General features: G+C 58.8%; 1 protein-coding gene across 1 annotated transcript in view; it reads right to left on the reverse strand.

The window, feature by feature from the left end:
- Nucleotides 1-14,012, reverse strand: part of TNFRSF1B (TNF receptor superfamily member 1B) — a 35,401-nt gene extending 21,389 nt beyond the window's left edge. Inside the window, exon 1 of the mRNA XM_036255696.1 lies at nt 13,918-14,012. Coding sequence (XP_036111589.1) covers nt 13,918-13,995 — 78 coding nt within the window. The 5' untranslated portion in view covers nt 13,996-14,012. The remainder of the gene's footprint in view (nt 1-13,917) is intronic.
- Between the last annotated feature and the right edge of the window lie 3,766 nt (nt 14,013-17,778).

Consider the following 17,778-nt stretch of genomic DNA (forward strand, 5'->3'; position numbering starts at 1 on the left):
GGACTGCACACAGGAGGCCACCAGGGCCCACCCCTCATGCCCCACAGCCTCGAGCTGCCTCACATCCGGGTCTGCAGCCCCATTTCCCCTCCTCAACACTGGCCTGGTCCTCCTGGGACAGGAAGGCCTTTAAGGAGGAAGGAAAACAACGGGTTATTCATTAAACAACTCCTACGTGCCAGGCAAGATGGCAGGCACTCTACAGAATCCCGCTTCTGCCCCCAAAGTAGGTGGGCGTGTGCTCATTTCACAGCGCAGGGATGTCAGATCACTTGTCTGAGTTCATCCAGGAAGGAGGCGGCGGGCCGGGATGTGACACGCCTTGTCCCACTGGAGAAATCTTTGGTCTCCTCCTCAGGACAGCTGAAGGCGCCAGCTCCAGGGATCCTCCCTCTGCCTTCCACCCTGAGTCACTGCAATGCCACCAGCCCCGTCACCTACTTCTGTGTCAAGCCGGGACTGGGCGCTGGTTCACATGGACACACACACACACTCTCTCACCCAGGCTCACACACACACACACACACACACAATGCAGGGAACCCCTCTCAGTCTTCAGCCAACAGCCTCTGACCTCCCCTGACCTAGATCCCCAGGAGACCGCCCGGGAACCACAGAATGAGCAGGAAGGGACAGCTCTTCCCAGACTCGGTTCCCAGCACTGCCGGTGTCACCAGGCTCCTGAGAGTCCTGGCAGCTCCTCGGCAGGGGCAGGGGCAGGGGCAGGGGCAGGGGCAGCACAGGCTCCAAGGTAGGAGTCTGTGAGCAGGAGTCTGATCAGCAGCCGAGCCACGTGCTAGAAAGAGGCATGGGAGCCGCAAAGGGGAGGCGGAGGCCCAGAAGTGGGGATGGATTGAGGCGCCGGGGCTCAGGGCTGGCAGGAATCAGACATCCCAGATGACCTTCCATTTCATGGTGGAGAAAGTCAGGGGCAAAAGTGGAAATGTCCTTCCTCCCTTCTTCCCTTCCTCCCTTCCTCGAGCACCTGCTATTCCAGGCACAAAAGTGGAAATCTTCCTTCCTTCCTTCCTTCCTTCCTTCCTTCCTTCCTTCCTTCCTTCCTTCCTTCCTTCCTTCCTCCCTCCCTCCCTCCCTCCCTCCCTCCCTCCCTCCCTCCCTTCCCTGAGCACCTGCTATTCCAGGTGCTGGGCAGACGGCATGGAACACATCCACGTCCCCGCCCTGGGAAGCTGAGCTCCAGGGGGGAGACACAGACACTGTGGCAGGAAAGTGTGAGGCGGCAGTAGGAGCCCAGGAAAAAGGACAGACAAGGCAGGGCCAGGAGGGGCAGGGAGGGTGTGTCTGTGCTCCGAGCACAGCCGGGAGGCCAGGGCCGCGGGCCAGTGGGCAAGGGCCAGGACGGGGGAGGGCGTAGGAGACAGTGAACGGCAGCAGCACCTCCTCCTGCGAGCTGGCAGCGTCTTTACACACATCACGGTCACTCGGAGTCCTTGTCCCAGCACCAGGGCGTTGGTACTATTATTGCTTCCAAGTCACAGACGAGAAAACTGCGCCTCAAAGAGGCCTCCTCACATCTGGCCCCACTGCTTCCCTAGCATCAAGCTGACACCTGTGTCCCCCCACAACAGACTAGGTTTCAACCCCCAAGCCTGTCCCAAAGATCTTCCCCCCTTGGGCCCCCCCTCTACTATGGGCAGTAACTGGCTTTTCTGTGCCTTGGTCTCCTCATCTGCAAAATGGCAGCAGGGCCTGGGGATGCTCTAATCCCCTTCCAGCTCTAGCTTCTTAGGTGGGTGCCAAGCTCAGCCCCACCCGAGACCACAGACGTGCTGGCTGGGACGGTGGCCCACCCACATGACAAGTGGAAAAACTGAATGAGCTGGGGGGAGGGTGCTGGGGTATGAGGCAAGGCTGGGGGTGGGGGAGGGGGGCTTCCATGCCCATGTCTGCCCTGCCAGGTACAAACACTTGCCATCACAGTAGCAGCGCTCGGCTTCGGTCAGAGGGCCCGGCCCGTGCTGGGGGCCTGGGGACGCCCCTATTCTCCGAGCCTCAGCTCTGTTAACCCGTACAAGGGTGACAGTCCACCTTGCCCTGCCTCCTTCCGGGGTTGCTGCAGGCCAGCTGCCTGTGGAGGGGGGCGTATTGGAGCAGAGGGAGGGGGACATTCCCACAGGCCAGATGTGGGCTTCCTAGGACACCGGCCTCACATTGCCTCAAAGGGACTTTACTCGAGAGGAATACGTGGAGGAGTAATGGGCCCCCAAAATAAAGGACTGTGTCCTTTGGCCACTTAATGAACCCCAAAATAAAGAGTGGCCCAAATCCAGGGCCTGGGGGCTCCATTAAATGGCCAAAGGACACAGTGTCCAGGATAAGGGGCAGCGGCATGGCCGAGCCTCAGAGGCAGAGCCACAGACAGAAAAGGCCCACCTGGTGAGGGGAGACTCCCCGCCCGCTGCTCCCTCTCTCCCCGAGCTCCCCCACTCCGCCCCGGGAGGGTCAGAAACCACCGCCAGCAGCTAGACTGGGGCCAGGCGGGCCCTCAGCAGGCCCTCAGCCAGTGCGGGCAGAGCGGGCGGCCATGCGGGCCTCAATCACATCAGCTGTCTTTGGGCAATTGGGCAACCCTGCACCCGCTGGCTGACTTCCTGCTCAGACCAAGACCTGCCTGTACGCCACGGTGGGCCCTCCGCCCCTTCCCCTATTTATAAATAGACACAGAGAGAGAGGAAGACACAGAAGGACAGGCCTGGGGAAGGAAGAAGCGGGCACCACCCAGGCGATGCCATCCAGAGGCACTCAAGCTGCGGTGCCCCCTGCTTTTCCTGCCGCCATTCCCGCAGCGTCTTTGGGGTCTTCGAAGCTTTTTGATTTCCTGGAGCCTCCCCTTAGAGGCCAGCACCCTGGGGAAGGGGCCACACTCCGGGCCTCCCTGGAGCACCCTGGGCAGGGATTCAGCTGCCTGCCAGCTAAGAGCAGGGCAGGGACGAGGCAGGAGAGGCCACAGGGAGAAGCTCCTGGCGTCAGGGAGTAGCTCCTGGCGTCAGGGAGAAGCTCCTGGCGTCAGGGAGAAACTCCTGGCGTCAGAGAGAAGCTTCTGGCGTCAGGGAGTAGCACCTCTCTCGAAATGAGCCTTTTCAGGGCCAGAAAGACTGGCGGAGACGGTTCAGCCCCAGGAGAAGCGCCTACTGCGCGTAGGCCCGGCGCGGGGCCCGCTCACAGCATTCTCTCGTTTAACCCCTGCCCCAACTCCACGAGCTCAGTACACCCCACTCCGGACATGCAGAAATGGGTCTGGAGATTCGACACCAACACCGTGTCAGAGGCCACATGGCCAGCAAGTGGCAGACAGCAGCGAGGCACCGCTGTGCCTCCGTGTCACCGGACGATCTTATACCCTGTGATCATTTTACAAACCGGGAGCCCGAGATGGGGAGAGACCCTCTGAGAACACACAGTGGGCAAGGTGCGGGCAGGCTCAGTGACTCTCCCAGGCTAACGGGTCTCCAGGGCCCTGGAGCAGACAGAGAAGCCCGGGAGGGCAGAGGTGCCTGCCAAGGACCCAGGGAGCCACACACAGGTAGCAACTGTCTTCGAGCAATATAGAAACCATCGTTTGCCCCCAGGTGTGGTGAGAAGCAGCCCCCACCTTCGGGGCTCTGCGGGAGCCCTGTGGACTGTGGGGTGCAGCCACGTCGGACCCGGCTGACAGTGACAGCGCCAGGGCCAGGCTGCGGAGGCTCGTCTGCCGTCACGGAGAGGAACAGCGGCTGCGTCAGGAAGGACTGACCACATCACAGGTGGTGGCTCCGGGTGACACATCCCACTGCCATTCTGCTGCCTGTGATGTCCCTTTAGAAGTGAGCTGGGGGCAGACCGGAAGCCTGGGCTAGTACCCGGTTCTTGGGACCAGCTTTGTGTTAGTGGGGGGGACACGAGATGCCAGGGCGGGGTGCCGGCCTGCAAAGAACCCTCAGTCTAGTTGCAGAGAACACCGCAACCCTGCCCATCTCCCACCCACCGAGGCCTGTCGACGTCCCCTCCTGTCTCCCCGTGGCGCCCACTCCACCCTCAGCATCTCTTGCCAGCTCCGCCTCCCACTCTTGGTCCCAGCCTCTCCAAATGGCCCTGAAGCCACCTTCCTCCATCCAGTCCAGCCCCGATTAAAAACTCCCAGTGGTCCCAGTGCCCTCGGCCCGGGCTCACTGTCCTCAGTGGCCAGCCCTGCCAGCAGCGCCCAGCTCCCTCGCCCCTCCGTGCCACTACCCTGCTCCTCCCTCTGCGACCCCTTTGCAGCGCTAACTCTTTGACTGCTTTCAAAGGTCCTCTCTGCCATCGTCTCAAGGAAACCTCTTCCGGACCCCGACGTGGGCTCAGAGGCCCCTGCTGGGGGCTCCAGCAGCAACTTGGGTATATCTCCGTAAAGCCCAGGCTGCTTCTTGGTTAATTATTTCCCTGCGTCTGCCCCGAGGGCAGGGGCCACAGCCCCTCTGCACATGCCAGTGCGACGTCTAAACCAGGCACCCAGGTTTTAACCCCAAGTCATTCACCAGCCTCAGTTTTGTCATCTATAAAATGGGGGAAAGCCCCGGCTGGTGTGGCTCAGCGGTTGGAGCATCGGCCCTCAAACCAAAGAGTCGTGGGTTCGATTCCGGTCAAGGGCACGTACCTCGGTGGCAGTTAGATACCTGGGGTTGTTTGGAGGCAATCAATCAATGTGTCTCTCTCACATCAATGTTTCTCTCTCTCTCTCTCCCACCCTCCACTCTATCTGAAAATCAATGGAAAAATATCCTCGGGTGAGGACTGAAGAGAAAAAAAGGGGGGGACCAGAACAGTGCCCACCACATAGGGCTGGTATGATTCAGTCAGCTTATGGGGAGTGCTCCGCCGAGGCGCTGGCCGGGGCGCTCGAAGGTTTTTATTACTCATCACTGCAGCCCAGCCGGGGCACGGCCCCCAGCAGGTGCCTAGCAGATGCAGAACGGTTGAACAGAAGCAAGTTTTCATTTCCATGAGTAGAAATGAGTTGGGGCTCACATGAGAACTGGGCAGGAAATGGACTTATTAAGAGAGGGGAGGTGTCCCCAGTAGGGGGAGACTGAGTGGCAGCTTTCAGAGAAGAGCCCCTCAGGGCCACCGTGACCATCTGATTACATCTGGGTGGTGGTTTAAGAGCAGCACCCTGGAGCCTGACCACCTGGGTGGGATCTGCCTCTAGTGAGCTGAGTGCCTGAGTTAATCACTTAACGTCTGTGTCTCAACCGCCTCTCCCACAAAATGGGGACAGTGATGCCCCCCGCCCCCCAGGGACTATGAGGATGAAAGACGCCTGGTGCATGCAGTGCCCTAGCCTCTCGCCTGACACCCACGAAGCACCTGTGGACGCCGTCCTAGCCCTCAGTTCAGTGCACTTTCCCAGCGTCTCCCAGCCCCAGTGGGAAGTGCTCCCCCCAGAGAGGGACACTGTTATCCCCACCTTACCCCCGAGGAGAACCACAGCAGTCGGACAGGTCCCCGGGGGTCCTGCTCCTCTGCAGGGGGGCACATCACACCTCACATCGAAGAGGGGCAGGCCAGCCCTCATGCCCAGTCTCGTGCCCAGGCAGCAGTGGCCGGGCTGGCAGAGGCCAGGCTTGCGCCATGGCTGACCACAGAGCCCCGGAAACACGTGAGGCTGGCACGAGCAGAATCAGGACACTTGACTCAGGCTGGGTCAGGGCCGAGGCGGAAGGGCCTCGTGTTGCAGGAGGGTCACCTCCTCTACCTCCTGAGCACCCCTGTTCCCTGCAGGTCTTAGGTCCAGTCCAAAGGCCCCCTCCTCCCTGGAGCCTCTGATCCTTCCTTCTGATTCTGCTGCGCCTCCCTCAGTCCCGAGCTCTTGCCGAAACCATTGCAATAGTCTATCCTTGCCCCGAGGCCAGTGTGAGCTTCCTAATATACTCTCCGTTCTAGTCTCTCCCTTGCTCAAAGATGATCAGTGGCTCCCCATCGCCTCAACTCCTGACAGCAGATGAGTGCGGCAGCCAGAAGGCGGACGCGGGAGTGCAAACGCCGAACTTCGAATCCAGACTCCCCCTCACCGGTGCGCAGCCCTGGAGCCCTTTTTCTTTCCTTTTCTTCTTTAATAAATGAGGTTAATAAACCTCAACCTTTATCATCTGCTGAATGGAACTGATAACAGAACCTATTTCTTGGGACCGTTGTGAGAATTCCATGAAATAACATCTATCCCGTGTTTAGTTAAACACTCCAAACATTACGGTTGGTACAATTTTTTAATGTAGCCGCTCTCACAACCTCCATGAGCCGGCCCGAAACAGCGTAGAGCCTCCTGTGCTACCACGGCCCCGGGGGAGCATTCTGTTCTTGGGCAGCTGAGCCACCGTCCCCGGCGACTCCTGCCTCTGTGGCTTCCTCCTGGTACCCGCTCACCCCCACCCTGCCCGTGCGCAGGGCTCAGCTTTTAGAACAATCCCTATGTGGTCACTGTGGGAAGAGGGCCTGAAGGGGGACAGGTTGGGGGGCAGAGTCCAAAAGGTGACAAGAAAAGACAGGGGTAGTGACCAAGGGGCCAGGCCAGGAACAGCGTGAAGCCATGGGGTAGGAGAGGGGGTATTGCCAGGAGGTCAGGGCAAGAAGGAACAGGGCCTGAGGCTTGTGAGTCCAGAGGACCAGGAGACTGGAGCCCCTGGGAGTGGCCGACGAAGCCAGGCTGTGGGTGAGCAGGAGCGAGGACAGGCAGGAAGTCAGGGTTCTGGTGGGAGCCTGTCCCTGGAGACTCGCTGCCAAGTCCAGACCTGGGCCTTCTGAGCCGGGGCCACGTGGAGGCCAGAGCTGCACCCCACCCTCTGCCCAAAGCCACCAAAGCCCCTTACTGCCTCTCCCAGTACAACGTCCTAAAGTGAGGTGGACAAAGTCCTGGCTGATCTGCTTTCAGCAGGGGCAGTTGAGGTCCAGAGAGAAAGTGGCCAACCCCTCCTGATCTGGGGGCTGAGCCGGGATGGGGCCTCTGACCCCCGACTCCCAGCCCTCTTGCATCTCTCCTGACAGTCATTTGCAAAGGCCTCCCACGATGGCCAGGAAGATGCCTGCCCACCTGACCCCAATCCTTCCTGCCCGCTTCCACCCTCAGGCCCACACAATTCCCTGAACCTGTGGCCACATCAGCCATACCCACTGCAGGCCAAGCTCAGACTGAAACAGACAAGTGGGCCACCGTCTGGATGGCACAGCCAAACAAACAAAAGTCCCTGGGGATTTCTGCCCCGACCCTGGTCGGAGAGGCTGGGTCAGCCCAGGCCTGGGCTCTGAAGCCAGGGCGGAGCAATGGGGTGCGCGGGCCTCTCAAAGGCCCGGCGCTCCTGAAAGGGGTTCATACTGCCAGTTTCCCACACGTGCTCACTAGTGGCTGCTGCCAAAAGCCAGGGACCAATAGTCTAGTGAGCACAAACCTCACAGGTGACACCCGAAATGGAGCCTGCTCATCACCTCCTCCTCTGCTAAGACCACATGGGGCTCAGGGAGGTCGGGCCGTGTGTCAACAGGAAGGCAGGACAGCGCTGGACCCCCAGTGGGCTCCCCCAGCATTGCTCACACTCAGGGTAGGAGGGCTGTTCTCCCAGACCCCAGTCAGTAAATAGACACTTCCTCCTCCTGGGCACGCACCCCAAACCACAGTGATGTCACCACCACCTGTGACCTCACAGCGCGCCTCGGTGGAAAATAACTGTGGGCCCCAGAGGGGTGAGCCCAGAGCAGAGTCCCAGCCCGGCAGTCAACAGCCCAGGAGAAGGGGACAAACGCCCAAAGCCTGGCCCCTGCAGGGGCCTGTAGGACTCAGAGCCGGGGGCGGGGCCTGTGTGCCCGGCACCAGTGACAAAGGGCTTCTTTGAGGAAACCAGTGCCCCCCCCAAGGCTCCCCTGAACCTGTGGGTTCCAGACAGCCCCGCTGTGGGTGCCCACGGCATGGACTTTCCCACAGTCCTGGGCCCCGGAGGGTCTGGCTGCTGAACTTTATTTATTTTTTATCCTCACCTGAGGACATTTTTCCATTTTTGTTCCAACAGAGTGGGAGGGAGAGAGAGAGACGAGATAGAGAGAGAAAGAGAGAGACATCGACGTGAAAGGGACACATCAAGTGGCTGCCTCCCGCACGACCCCAACCAGGGCCGGGGATGAATCGCAACCAAGGTACATGCCCTTGACCAGAATCGAACCCACGACTCATTGGTGCGCAGGCCAACGCTCTAACCGCTGAGACAAACCAGCCAGGGCTGGCTGCTGAACTTTAAAAGGTGCTAACTAGGTCCTAAGGGGCAGGGAGGCGGAAACCCAGGATCCCATTCTGCCTGGAGGTTCTGCGTCTTGTCTCGGATGCAAGCTGACAGGCCGCCAGGAACTCCTCATGCCACTCGGGCAGAAGTCCAGGACTCAGTCCAGCAAAGCGAGGGCTGGAGGTCAGTGGGGAGAGGGGCTGGGAGCACAGACACAAAGGTAAGTAGCGCTGGGCCCGTTCCGGGGGAAACTTTAAACCCTGCCCCCCCAGTCTGTGCCCTCTGTCACATGCAAAGCTGGCAGTTCCCCAACATTCCAGGACAGTGTTGGGCTCAGTGCTATTCAGTTTCATTGACAGAAATGCCTGAGGCCCCAGAGCCAGCCAGTGCCAGCGCTCAGAGAGGAAGTCGGGTCTCCTGACAGCCAGGCCAGCGTCCTTCCTTGGAGCCCCGCCGTCTTGGAAGGCACTGGGGGGCTGGGGAGTGGACAGCGTGACCCAGAAGCACCTGCACAGGGCTTCCCCTCCCCGGGGTTACAAATGCACAGAACTCTCAGGACCACAGAAGTCAGAGACGAAAGAGATGTCAGAGGCAGCTGGAGTCCGCCACGCCCATCCTGCAGGTGGGCAGCTGAGCCTTCTGCAGCCCCTTCACACAGAAGTCACCCTCGCTCTTCTTCAATGACATACAGTACCTGTCACCCCTGAAAGGCGTGGGGAAGGGCGGGGTAGTGACTTCCTGACCCCACAGCCTTTGCCACATGCCCGGGTCCAAAGGCCAGGCATCTGGGCAGGCCCGGCAAGGGGGCATCTGCCAGCAAGCATAGCCAGGCAGGGGGAAAGCTGTTCTCAGGGATGTTGGGCAGGAGCTCTGGGCAACTGGGGGTCTGCCACCCACACTTCATGGCCGTGGGGCTCAGACAGAGAGCCGGATGCCACAGCGGTCGCCACCTCGCCCTGAGCACTGCCCCAGGACGCACGGGCAGGTTAGACCTGCAAAGCTACCAACATGCCAATAGCCGCCAGTGGGCTGCACACCCAGTAAAGTCATTTCGATCCTGACGACCAGCAGGTGAGGTGGGGGTCATGCCCATTCTACTGAAGGGAACACAGACCCTCCCAGACATGGAAAGACCTGCCAAGCTCACCCAGCCTGCAAACAGCAAAGCCAGGATTTGTGCTGAGGTCTGTCTGATACTGAGGTCGGGCCCTTCCGCTAAGTCATCAATACTGCTTCCCCGTGGCCAACAGAACTGGGAGGCACAGCACCTCCCTTTGTTCTTGTTTTCCCAGAAACTCTCTCCCTATCCTAAGTACCCCCTCCCCATCCTAGGCCCCTGGCTTCCCTCCCTGCCAGCTTCCGGGCAAGGCACGCGCCTCCTGGGGCCCTGAATCACTGCCAGTGGGTGGCCCCATTACGAGCCAGGGTCAGGATGGGAGGGGTGAGCACTTTGGGGAGAGCACCCCTGGCCTCTACAGATTCAATACAGCAGAGATGAGCCCAGAAAAATAGTCCAAAGAGAGGGAGACAGATGGAACCCAGCCCTGCTGTCACCACTGGCTTTTCAAACTCTTCTGTCTCATCCATAACACGGGGTCGCTGTCAAGGCCAGATGAATATTGGTGGACATTTACTCAACATTGTCTGCATCCCTGCTACGTGCCCGGTGCTGTTCTAGGCCAGTGCTTCTCAGCCAGGGGCCGTCTCCCCCAGAGGACATTTAGCAATGTCTGGAGACATTTTTAATTGTTGAAACGGAAGGGGGGCAGTGCCACTGGCATCTAGTGGGTAGAGGGCAAAAATGCTCCTAAATACCCTACAACGTGCAGGGCACCCCACACAACAACAGCCCCAATGCTGTGAGTGCGGAGAACGAGAAACTCTCCCCTAGGCTACGACTCTATAGCAGTGGGCCAGTCCCTGCCCTCACCTGCCCGTGCATTCTACTGGGAAGACGCCATAAAAGGGAAAAAGAGATAATAGGTCCTGAGTGTTATTTAGGACAACAAAGCAGGTCAGGGAGTACGCGGTGGGAGCTTTTATAGGCAGGATGGTCAGAGACCGCCCCTCTGAGAAGAACTCATTTGAGCAGAAGGAAGTGAGGGAATGCGACCAGGAGACAGTTGCAGGAGGAACATTCAGGGCAAAGAGAAAAGCAAGTGCAAAGGCCCTGAGGCAGGCATGGGTGGGACATGTTTGAGGAACAGAAAAACAGCCAGCTTAGCACAAAACTGAGAATTAAGTTGATGTACAGAGTTGAAGGTCACACACACACACAGCCCTCCCCTCTACCCACAACCTTCCTGGCTACTTGTCCAGGAAGCATTGGATGGTCAGGGCCATAATATGTCTCCCAGCCCTGAGAGGGACAGCACTCCAGGGACCACTGGGCCAGGCCCCAGGATGAGTGAGGGCCACCCTCCAACACCATTATGCTGGGCAGGTTCTCAGGCTTATCGGCTCCGAAGCCTTTCATACTCACTTGGCCCTGAAAGGAAGACAAAGTGGGGCCCTGGCTGGCATGGCTCAGTGATTAGAGCGTCAACCCAAGCACCAAAGGGTCATGGGTTCGATCCCCGGTCAAGGGCATGTATGTGGGTTGCAGGTCCTATCCCTGGCTCCAGTCGGGGCCTGTGTGGGAGGCAACCAATCAATGTATCTCTCTCACTTCCTTTTTTTCCCCTCTCCCTCTCCCTCCCTTCCACTCTCTCTAAAATCCAATGGAAAAAATATCCCCAGGTGAGGATTAACAGTAACAAAAAAGACAAGGTGGGAAGTACTTTCACGTCCACAGACTGGAAAACAGGGGCTCATGAACTTGGCCAGGGTAACAAGGGCAGTGAGGGACACAGCCCAGGTCTGTGAACATTAACCATGCGGTTTCTGGAAGGCTGGAGCTGGGCTGTGGTCATCTTGGGGACCCTACGGCCCAGCACTGATCTGGAGTAGGCGTCCATGACTGTGGGGAATGAATGGATGAATGGCGCCGCCTCAGGGCACCTGGCCACCTGGCCACCTGGCCACCGCCCTCTGAAAGAGGGCCTGACCATTGGGCCACATTCTCCGTCAGCTCAAGGCTGTCAGGGAGGGGACAGCAGACACCCTGGATCACCCATCTCCACTGCAATGACCAATATCCCCTGGCCAGGAGCCCCCAACCTCTCCGGTAACCTGAGCTGGGTATGAGGAGGCAAACAGCAGCCCTTCCCCCTCCAGACGTCGGGGTAGGTAGGTCAGACCCAGCAGGCAGGGATCCCCTCAGCCCCTCCCCAGCAACAGAAAAAGCCAGACTGCTGGGGCCCTGCCCTCCCCATTACAGGGCACTCACCTATCCTGCCAACTTCACTGGCATTTATTTGTCCAGTGAATGAGGGACTCCAGCCAAGAACTACAGCTTTTAAAGGAGGCAAAAGCCCTGATTACACAGTGAGTCCCTACAGCCAGCCCAGGTTGCCTTGGGCGCTTTCTGTAACTCAGTCTAGTTACAGCCAACACTGCTCAGCACCCACTGTGTGTGAGGGACCCTGTTGAGGGCAGGAACAGGCAGCAGGCATGGGGAGGAGACAGTGCAAAGCACTTCGGAATCAGGCAGACCCCCGTCCGCCTCCCTCCCACCCCCTAACCGCCAACTCTGTAATCCTGGGAAATGGCACAACCTCCCGGGCCTGTTCCGGCATCTCTTAAGGGAAACAGCGCCACCCACCTTTTAGGAGTTGCTGTAAGGACGGTTCCAGAGAGATTCCGTAGTAAATTCCTAGCACAGTGCCTGGCACTCAGCAGATGTGCAAAAAACTGGAGCTACTGTGCTGGTGATAATGAGGAGGACCCCACAGTCCCTGCCCTGAAGGAACTTTCTATCGCTCAAGGTGGATAAGACACAACTAGAGTAAAAAGCAGAATGCAGCCTGTCCTGGGAGGGACCAGGGCCCTGAGAGCTCAAAGGGGCAAAGATCAAACCCAGGGGAAGAATGAACAAAGGCTGTCCTGCAGGGGGGTGGCATCTGCAAAAGGCCCCGAAGGGTGGGGCAAGGGATGTTCCATGGAGAGGGGACAGCAGGGGGTACGCATGTTTCCCGAGGTGTAAGGTACAGATGCAGGGAGGTGGCAGCAAGAACCCAGACACCTCGCTCACTCTGGCCTGGGACACCTGGGGGAGTTTCTGCCTCGGGCACTGGGAGCCACAAGAGGCTTCTCAGGCAGGGAGAGATGCTCCAACTTGAAGAGGGTCTCCCCAGAGATGCCACCAAGGGGGGTCCATGGAGAGAGCGCAGGGGCCAAGAGACCACCTAGGAGGCTGAGGGGACGGAAGTGAGATACAAGGAAACCCCTCAACGCCAGGACTCGAGTCTGGTGTCCCGAAGGCCACAGGGAAGACCTGTGCCTCCTCCCCTCGGGGCTCACATGCCACCCGAGCAGAACGACACCCCCTGAGGCACTGCAGTCAGACGGGAGACAGTCGTCAGCATCCTCGTTCAGCTCTCAGAGCTGGGACTCTTCTGAATGGAAGGCCACCCAGGACCCCCTCTGTTTCCAGGACAACCTTTGGGGCAGCCCCCCAGGACCCACAGTGTGAGTCAATTCAGCCATTTTCTGCCTCTAAGAACTGGACTCTAAAGATGCCCTGAGCCTTAGCCAGTGAGTCACCACACATTACCCCGCAAGCCGAAGCCTTCTCCCCCACCGTCCTTCTTGGTCAAGGTGTCCAGCTGGTTCAGCACATACACGTGTCCATCAGGGTAGGATGGTGAGCAGGGGTGAAGGCTGCCCCCCCCCCCAGCCACGGGGGAACGGAAGAGATGAGCCTTTGGAGGAAGACCATCCCCCATGCCCTTCCATGAACTGCAAGCAGCTCTCTGACCCTCAGTTTTCCTTCTCTGTAAAACGGGGTCCCTCTCGCTTAGCAGACCATGGAGACAGCCAAAAAAGGCAGAGGACAAGACATCCCTCTGCCCTGCTAGCATGGTGGGTGCAGTTAGAATAGCACCTCTGGGGTTTCTGCTTCTCCATTTTCCTGGAGCCCCTTCGCGGCCAGTCCACCTTGATAAGCACCCTAAGTCCTCCCCCACCTCCTCTGCCCCCAGAGCTCAAGCTCAGGCCCTTAGGGGGTCGGCCCAGGGCAACCTGAGACACTTGTCCCCCCCATGACCCTCCTGTGGCCCACAGACAAGAGACTCTCAAATGGCCGCTGGACACACAGGGGGCTGCTGGGGAAGGGGCCTGGGCATGTAAAGCAGCCCACAGTCCGAGGGCCCTTATTAGGCGCTGACTGTACACGGGCCCTGCTCTTTCAGACGCGCCGCCTTTGGGTTTCTAAGAAGGAGTCAAGCCATGACCCAGAGACCGGGGAAGTCATCGGAGGAGAGTGCCGGGCATCGGAAGAGGGTTCCTGGCATCGCAGGCGGGGCAGCACCCCAGTACAGACCTCTCCTTCCCCAGACGGGAAGGAAGGCTTGGTCGCGGCCGTCGCAGGGGTAAGGAAGCTGGGATCTCCGAACGCCCTGGCCTGTAAGGCGGAGGGCCCGGGCTGCGTCCCCGACCCGCCCAAGTGTCTGACTCCGTGGGGCGCGCACCCCTGTCTTGGCGCCGCCGGGGAGCGCGGGGCCGGGACTCCCCGGGGTGGGCGCGAGGGGTGGGCGCGAGGGGCGGGCGCTCCCCCTGGGCCGCTGTTGGCACCTACCTGAGCGAGCACGACGTGGCCCGCGGCCCAGAGCTGCAGGCCGACGGCCAGCGCGGCCGAGAAGGCTGCGGGAGCCATGGGACGCGTGCGGCGGCCGAGAGCAGGACGGTCCCGCCGGCTCTGCGCGCTCCTCGCGCCTTCCCCGCTCCGCTGCGCTCCCACGCCTCCAATTGAAAGCGAAAGACCCGCTCGGGAGGTAGAGACAGGCAGGGGCGGGGCGGGGCGGGGCGGGGCGGGGCATAACAAGCCCCTCCCCGTTCCTCCTCTCTCCCCCTTCCTCCCACCTCCCACGCTCCCCCACACCCACACCGCCTGCAGGCACCCCCACCAGGACCCTAACCCTCGCTGGGCCGAGACTGGTCACCCCTGCCGACGGGGCTCTTCATGGATACCTCCCAGCCCTTGGTGACCCCTCAACCTCCCTCTAATATCCCCTCCCAGTGTGGGAGCAGGAGACCTTCATCGGGGACAGGCTCCCACCAAATTGGTGGCTGCCTCCAGCCTGTGCCTCTCTACCTGCCCTGTGCCCACCTACTCTTCCTCCCCTGCAGGCTCCCCACTCCCGGGGGGGGGGGGGGACTAATTTGAAAAATCATCTTTGGGGGTCCATGGCTGTTCCAGATCACTCACTCATTTGGATTCTAGAGCTACACCACCTGGGTGTGAATCTCTGCATTAACCTCACAGCATTCTTACGAAGATTAAAAGATGCATAATACACATAATATAGTATGCACTATACATATACGTAGACTTACAAAGTATATGTGTAACTTAATAAGCTCTGTACACATATTAGCTGTTATTGCTATTACTCATGTGTTCACCTATCCTTGGATACTCTTCAACCCCTTCCCAGGGGGCCAGACCCTGCCTGCTTCCTCTTTGAGTCCCCTGTCCAGGTGGCTGACAAGCACAGTGAGACTGGGGCAGAAGCCTTCCAGGAGGTTGTAGGGGCCCACCGTGGGGCTGGCCCAGGCCAAGGGCCATTAGGGCTGGCTCCCCTGAAGTTTACACCACGACTGAGCACCTGCACTAGCTGCCATCTGCACCCCCTTCACTTTGAATGCCAACCCTGATGCCAGGGCCAGCCCTGTGTGACCAGAACATACTCCCCCAGCCCTGGAGTCCCTGTCCCCAGCACACAGGACATTTTTGAGGGGTGGGGTGGACAGGGTGGCAGGAGATGATTCTGTTCCCTTGTTCCCTCACTGCAGGGTGCCCCAAGAGGTACAGGGACCCCTGCTCTGGGCCACCAGCTCCTGTGATGGAGCCTGCAAGGGTGGTGCTTCTAGGTGCTTCGGAACTGGGAAGTGGCTCTTGGGAGCTGGAAAACCCCTCCTGACCTGGATGCTGGGAAATCACCTGGTATCCACATGTTTGTGAGAGATGGGCCACGCTGAGGGTGTGGCCAGCGCAGTCCACAACCTGAGCTCCTCAGCGTCAGCCTCTAAAACTCATGTGACGACTTCTCCGGCCCTTACAAGTCTCACCTGGAAACAGTCTTCAGGACTCCCCAGTTCATAAGAGAGCCAAAGGCCAGGAGTGGGTATCACCTGCTGGAAGCAGGGGCAGGTGGTTCTCCATGGATGTCCGCTACACACCCCAAACCCATTGGGTCTCACTGACTCATCCCCTCCATCAGCAACTCGGCTCATACCTGCACATCCTGCCCCACTCCAGCTCTGCCACCTCCGACCCCTGCAGCCAAAGGCTCGAACTCGTGTCAGAAACCTGCATGGAGCACCTGCTGTGTGCCAGCCCCAGGGGCTGTGCTCTCAGTAGTACACAAAGCAGACAAGAACCTCACATCAGTCTCATGGTCCCTGAACTCCTGTGATCATCAGGTGGTCCCTTGTAGCTCCTCCTGCTCAGCCCAGTAAAGAGAAGCACACACACACCCTTCCCTAAGAGGGCACTCAGCACAATGGTGACTCCTTCCCCCAAATCGTTTCTCTTGGCTTCTCCAAACCTGACATCTTGTTCAGGCTGGGGGTGGACAATGGCAAATTCTGGGTGAACCATTGGACACTGAGTCTGTTAGCATGACCTGCACAGTTGGCCCAGGACTCTTTCTTTAAGATCTTGGTATCCACCGCATTGTACCTGCCTCTGGGGAATCTGGAAAAACTCAGCGACAGCATGGGGAGTCCCTTTAACATGCTGCCCCAGGCTGGATCACCTGGCCCCTCTCGTCCTGCCCCCCAGCCCCAGCCCTGGCTTTGGCCTTGGCCACTTCTCACCTGAGATGCTGCAGTGGCCTCCCACCTGGTCCTGGCCTCGGGCTCTCTCTGTCTTTCACGGTGTGATCAGGGCCAGCTCTCAAAAGCATAAGGCAGCCACCCCATTCTCCCCAGTCTAGTACTTCTCAACCAAGGGGTGATTTTGTCCCCTGCCCCGATGGACATTTGGCAATGTCTGGAGATGTTTTGGGTTGTTAAATTTTCAGGGGCTACTGGTGCTACTCGTGTGTAGAGACTAGAGATGCTGCTAAATATCCTACAATGCACAGGACCACCCCCAAAACAAATGATCCAGCCCCAAAATGCTGACAGGTGTTGAGAAAGCATGCCTTAATGCACGGCTCACCACGGCCTTCAGACTGAGCTCAGCCTCTCAGGGAGATGCTGGAAGGCTCTCCTCCCTGCCCAACCTGATCTCCCCAACTCCAGGAGATCTCCCCAACTCCACACTCTCGCCCTCGTGAAGAACCCCAGGTTCCCACCTCCATGCCTCGCCCATGCAGGTTCCTATGCCTGGGATGTCTTTCGCTGCTGTTTGCCTGGTGATCACCTCTTTGTTCTTCAGATCAAAGCCCAATTCTCTCTGCTGTGAACCGTGCCCTCAGCCACACCCCACCAACCCAGGCAGGGGTTGGCACTTCAACAGACCCTTAGCATAACGCCCGCCTCAGTCTGGTTAGTCGCTTGCATGTTCCTCTCCTCTCTTAATAATTATGATACCAGCAGTCAGAGGACTTGCAGGAATTGTGTTAGAACCGCAGAGTCAAGCTTCCTAGTGAGCTTCTGTGGCTAGTAAGAGGCACAGTGATTCAAACCAAGCTTGGCTGCCTTCATCCCCTCAGCCGAGCTGCTGCTCACGCTGCTAGACTGTGTGGCCCTCGAGGACAAGGGGGTGCGCTCATGGCCCCTCTATTTTCCTGGGGAGTAGGTGATCCACAGAGGGTGGGGCTCAATAAAGTAGGTTTGGTGTATGCAGGAGGCAAGAAAGGGGTGAGTAAATGAATAAACACATGAATAAATGAGTGAGTGAATGAATAAACACATGAATAAATGAGTGAGTGAATGACTGGATGTCAGGGTCAAGGCCTGGGAATCCAGCGCAGCCCAATCACTCCCAGACCCCACCCACTCAACCTGGTCTCTGAAACCATGCATGTCTTTTTTCTTTTTAATTGATTTTAAAGAGAGAGAGAGGAAGGGAGAGGGGGAGAGAGATAGAAACATCCATGACAGAGAATATCGATTGGCCGCCTCCTGCGTGCCCCCTACTGGGGATGGAGCCCACAACCTGGGCATGTGCCCTGACTGGGAATCGAACTGGCGACCTCTTGGTGCATGGGTCAACGCTCAACCACTGAGCCACACCGGCTGGGCACCATACATGTCTTAAACCCCAGCCCACAGTGCAGGAAAAGTCCACCTGCTCCTCAGTAATGGATAATGAGCTGGCTTCAGGCAGATTGGACCCTGGCCCTCTGGTCCCCAGCTCAGGAACGGCATGTACAGCATCTGTAACTTTGGCCTGGGCTCCCCGGGAGCCTTCCTCATTCCCAGTGTAGCCCCAGCTGGCCCTCAGAGAGCCCCACCATCTCACACAACCAACTAGCTGAGAGCCATT

Source organism: Molossus molossus, unplaced genomic scaffold (genome assembly GCF_014108415.1).
Source record: "Molossus molossus isolate mMolMol1 unplaced genomic scaffold, mMolMol1.p scaffold_m16_p_12, whole genome shotgun sequence".
Classification (NCBI taxonomy): Eukaryota; Metazoa; Chordata; class Mammalia; order Chiroptera; family Molossidae; genus Molossus; species Molossus molossus.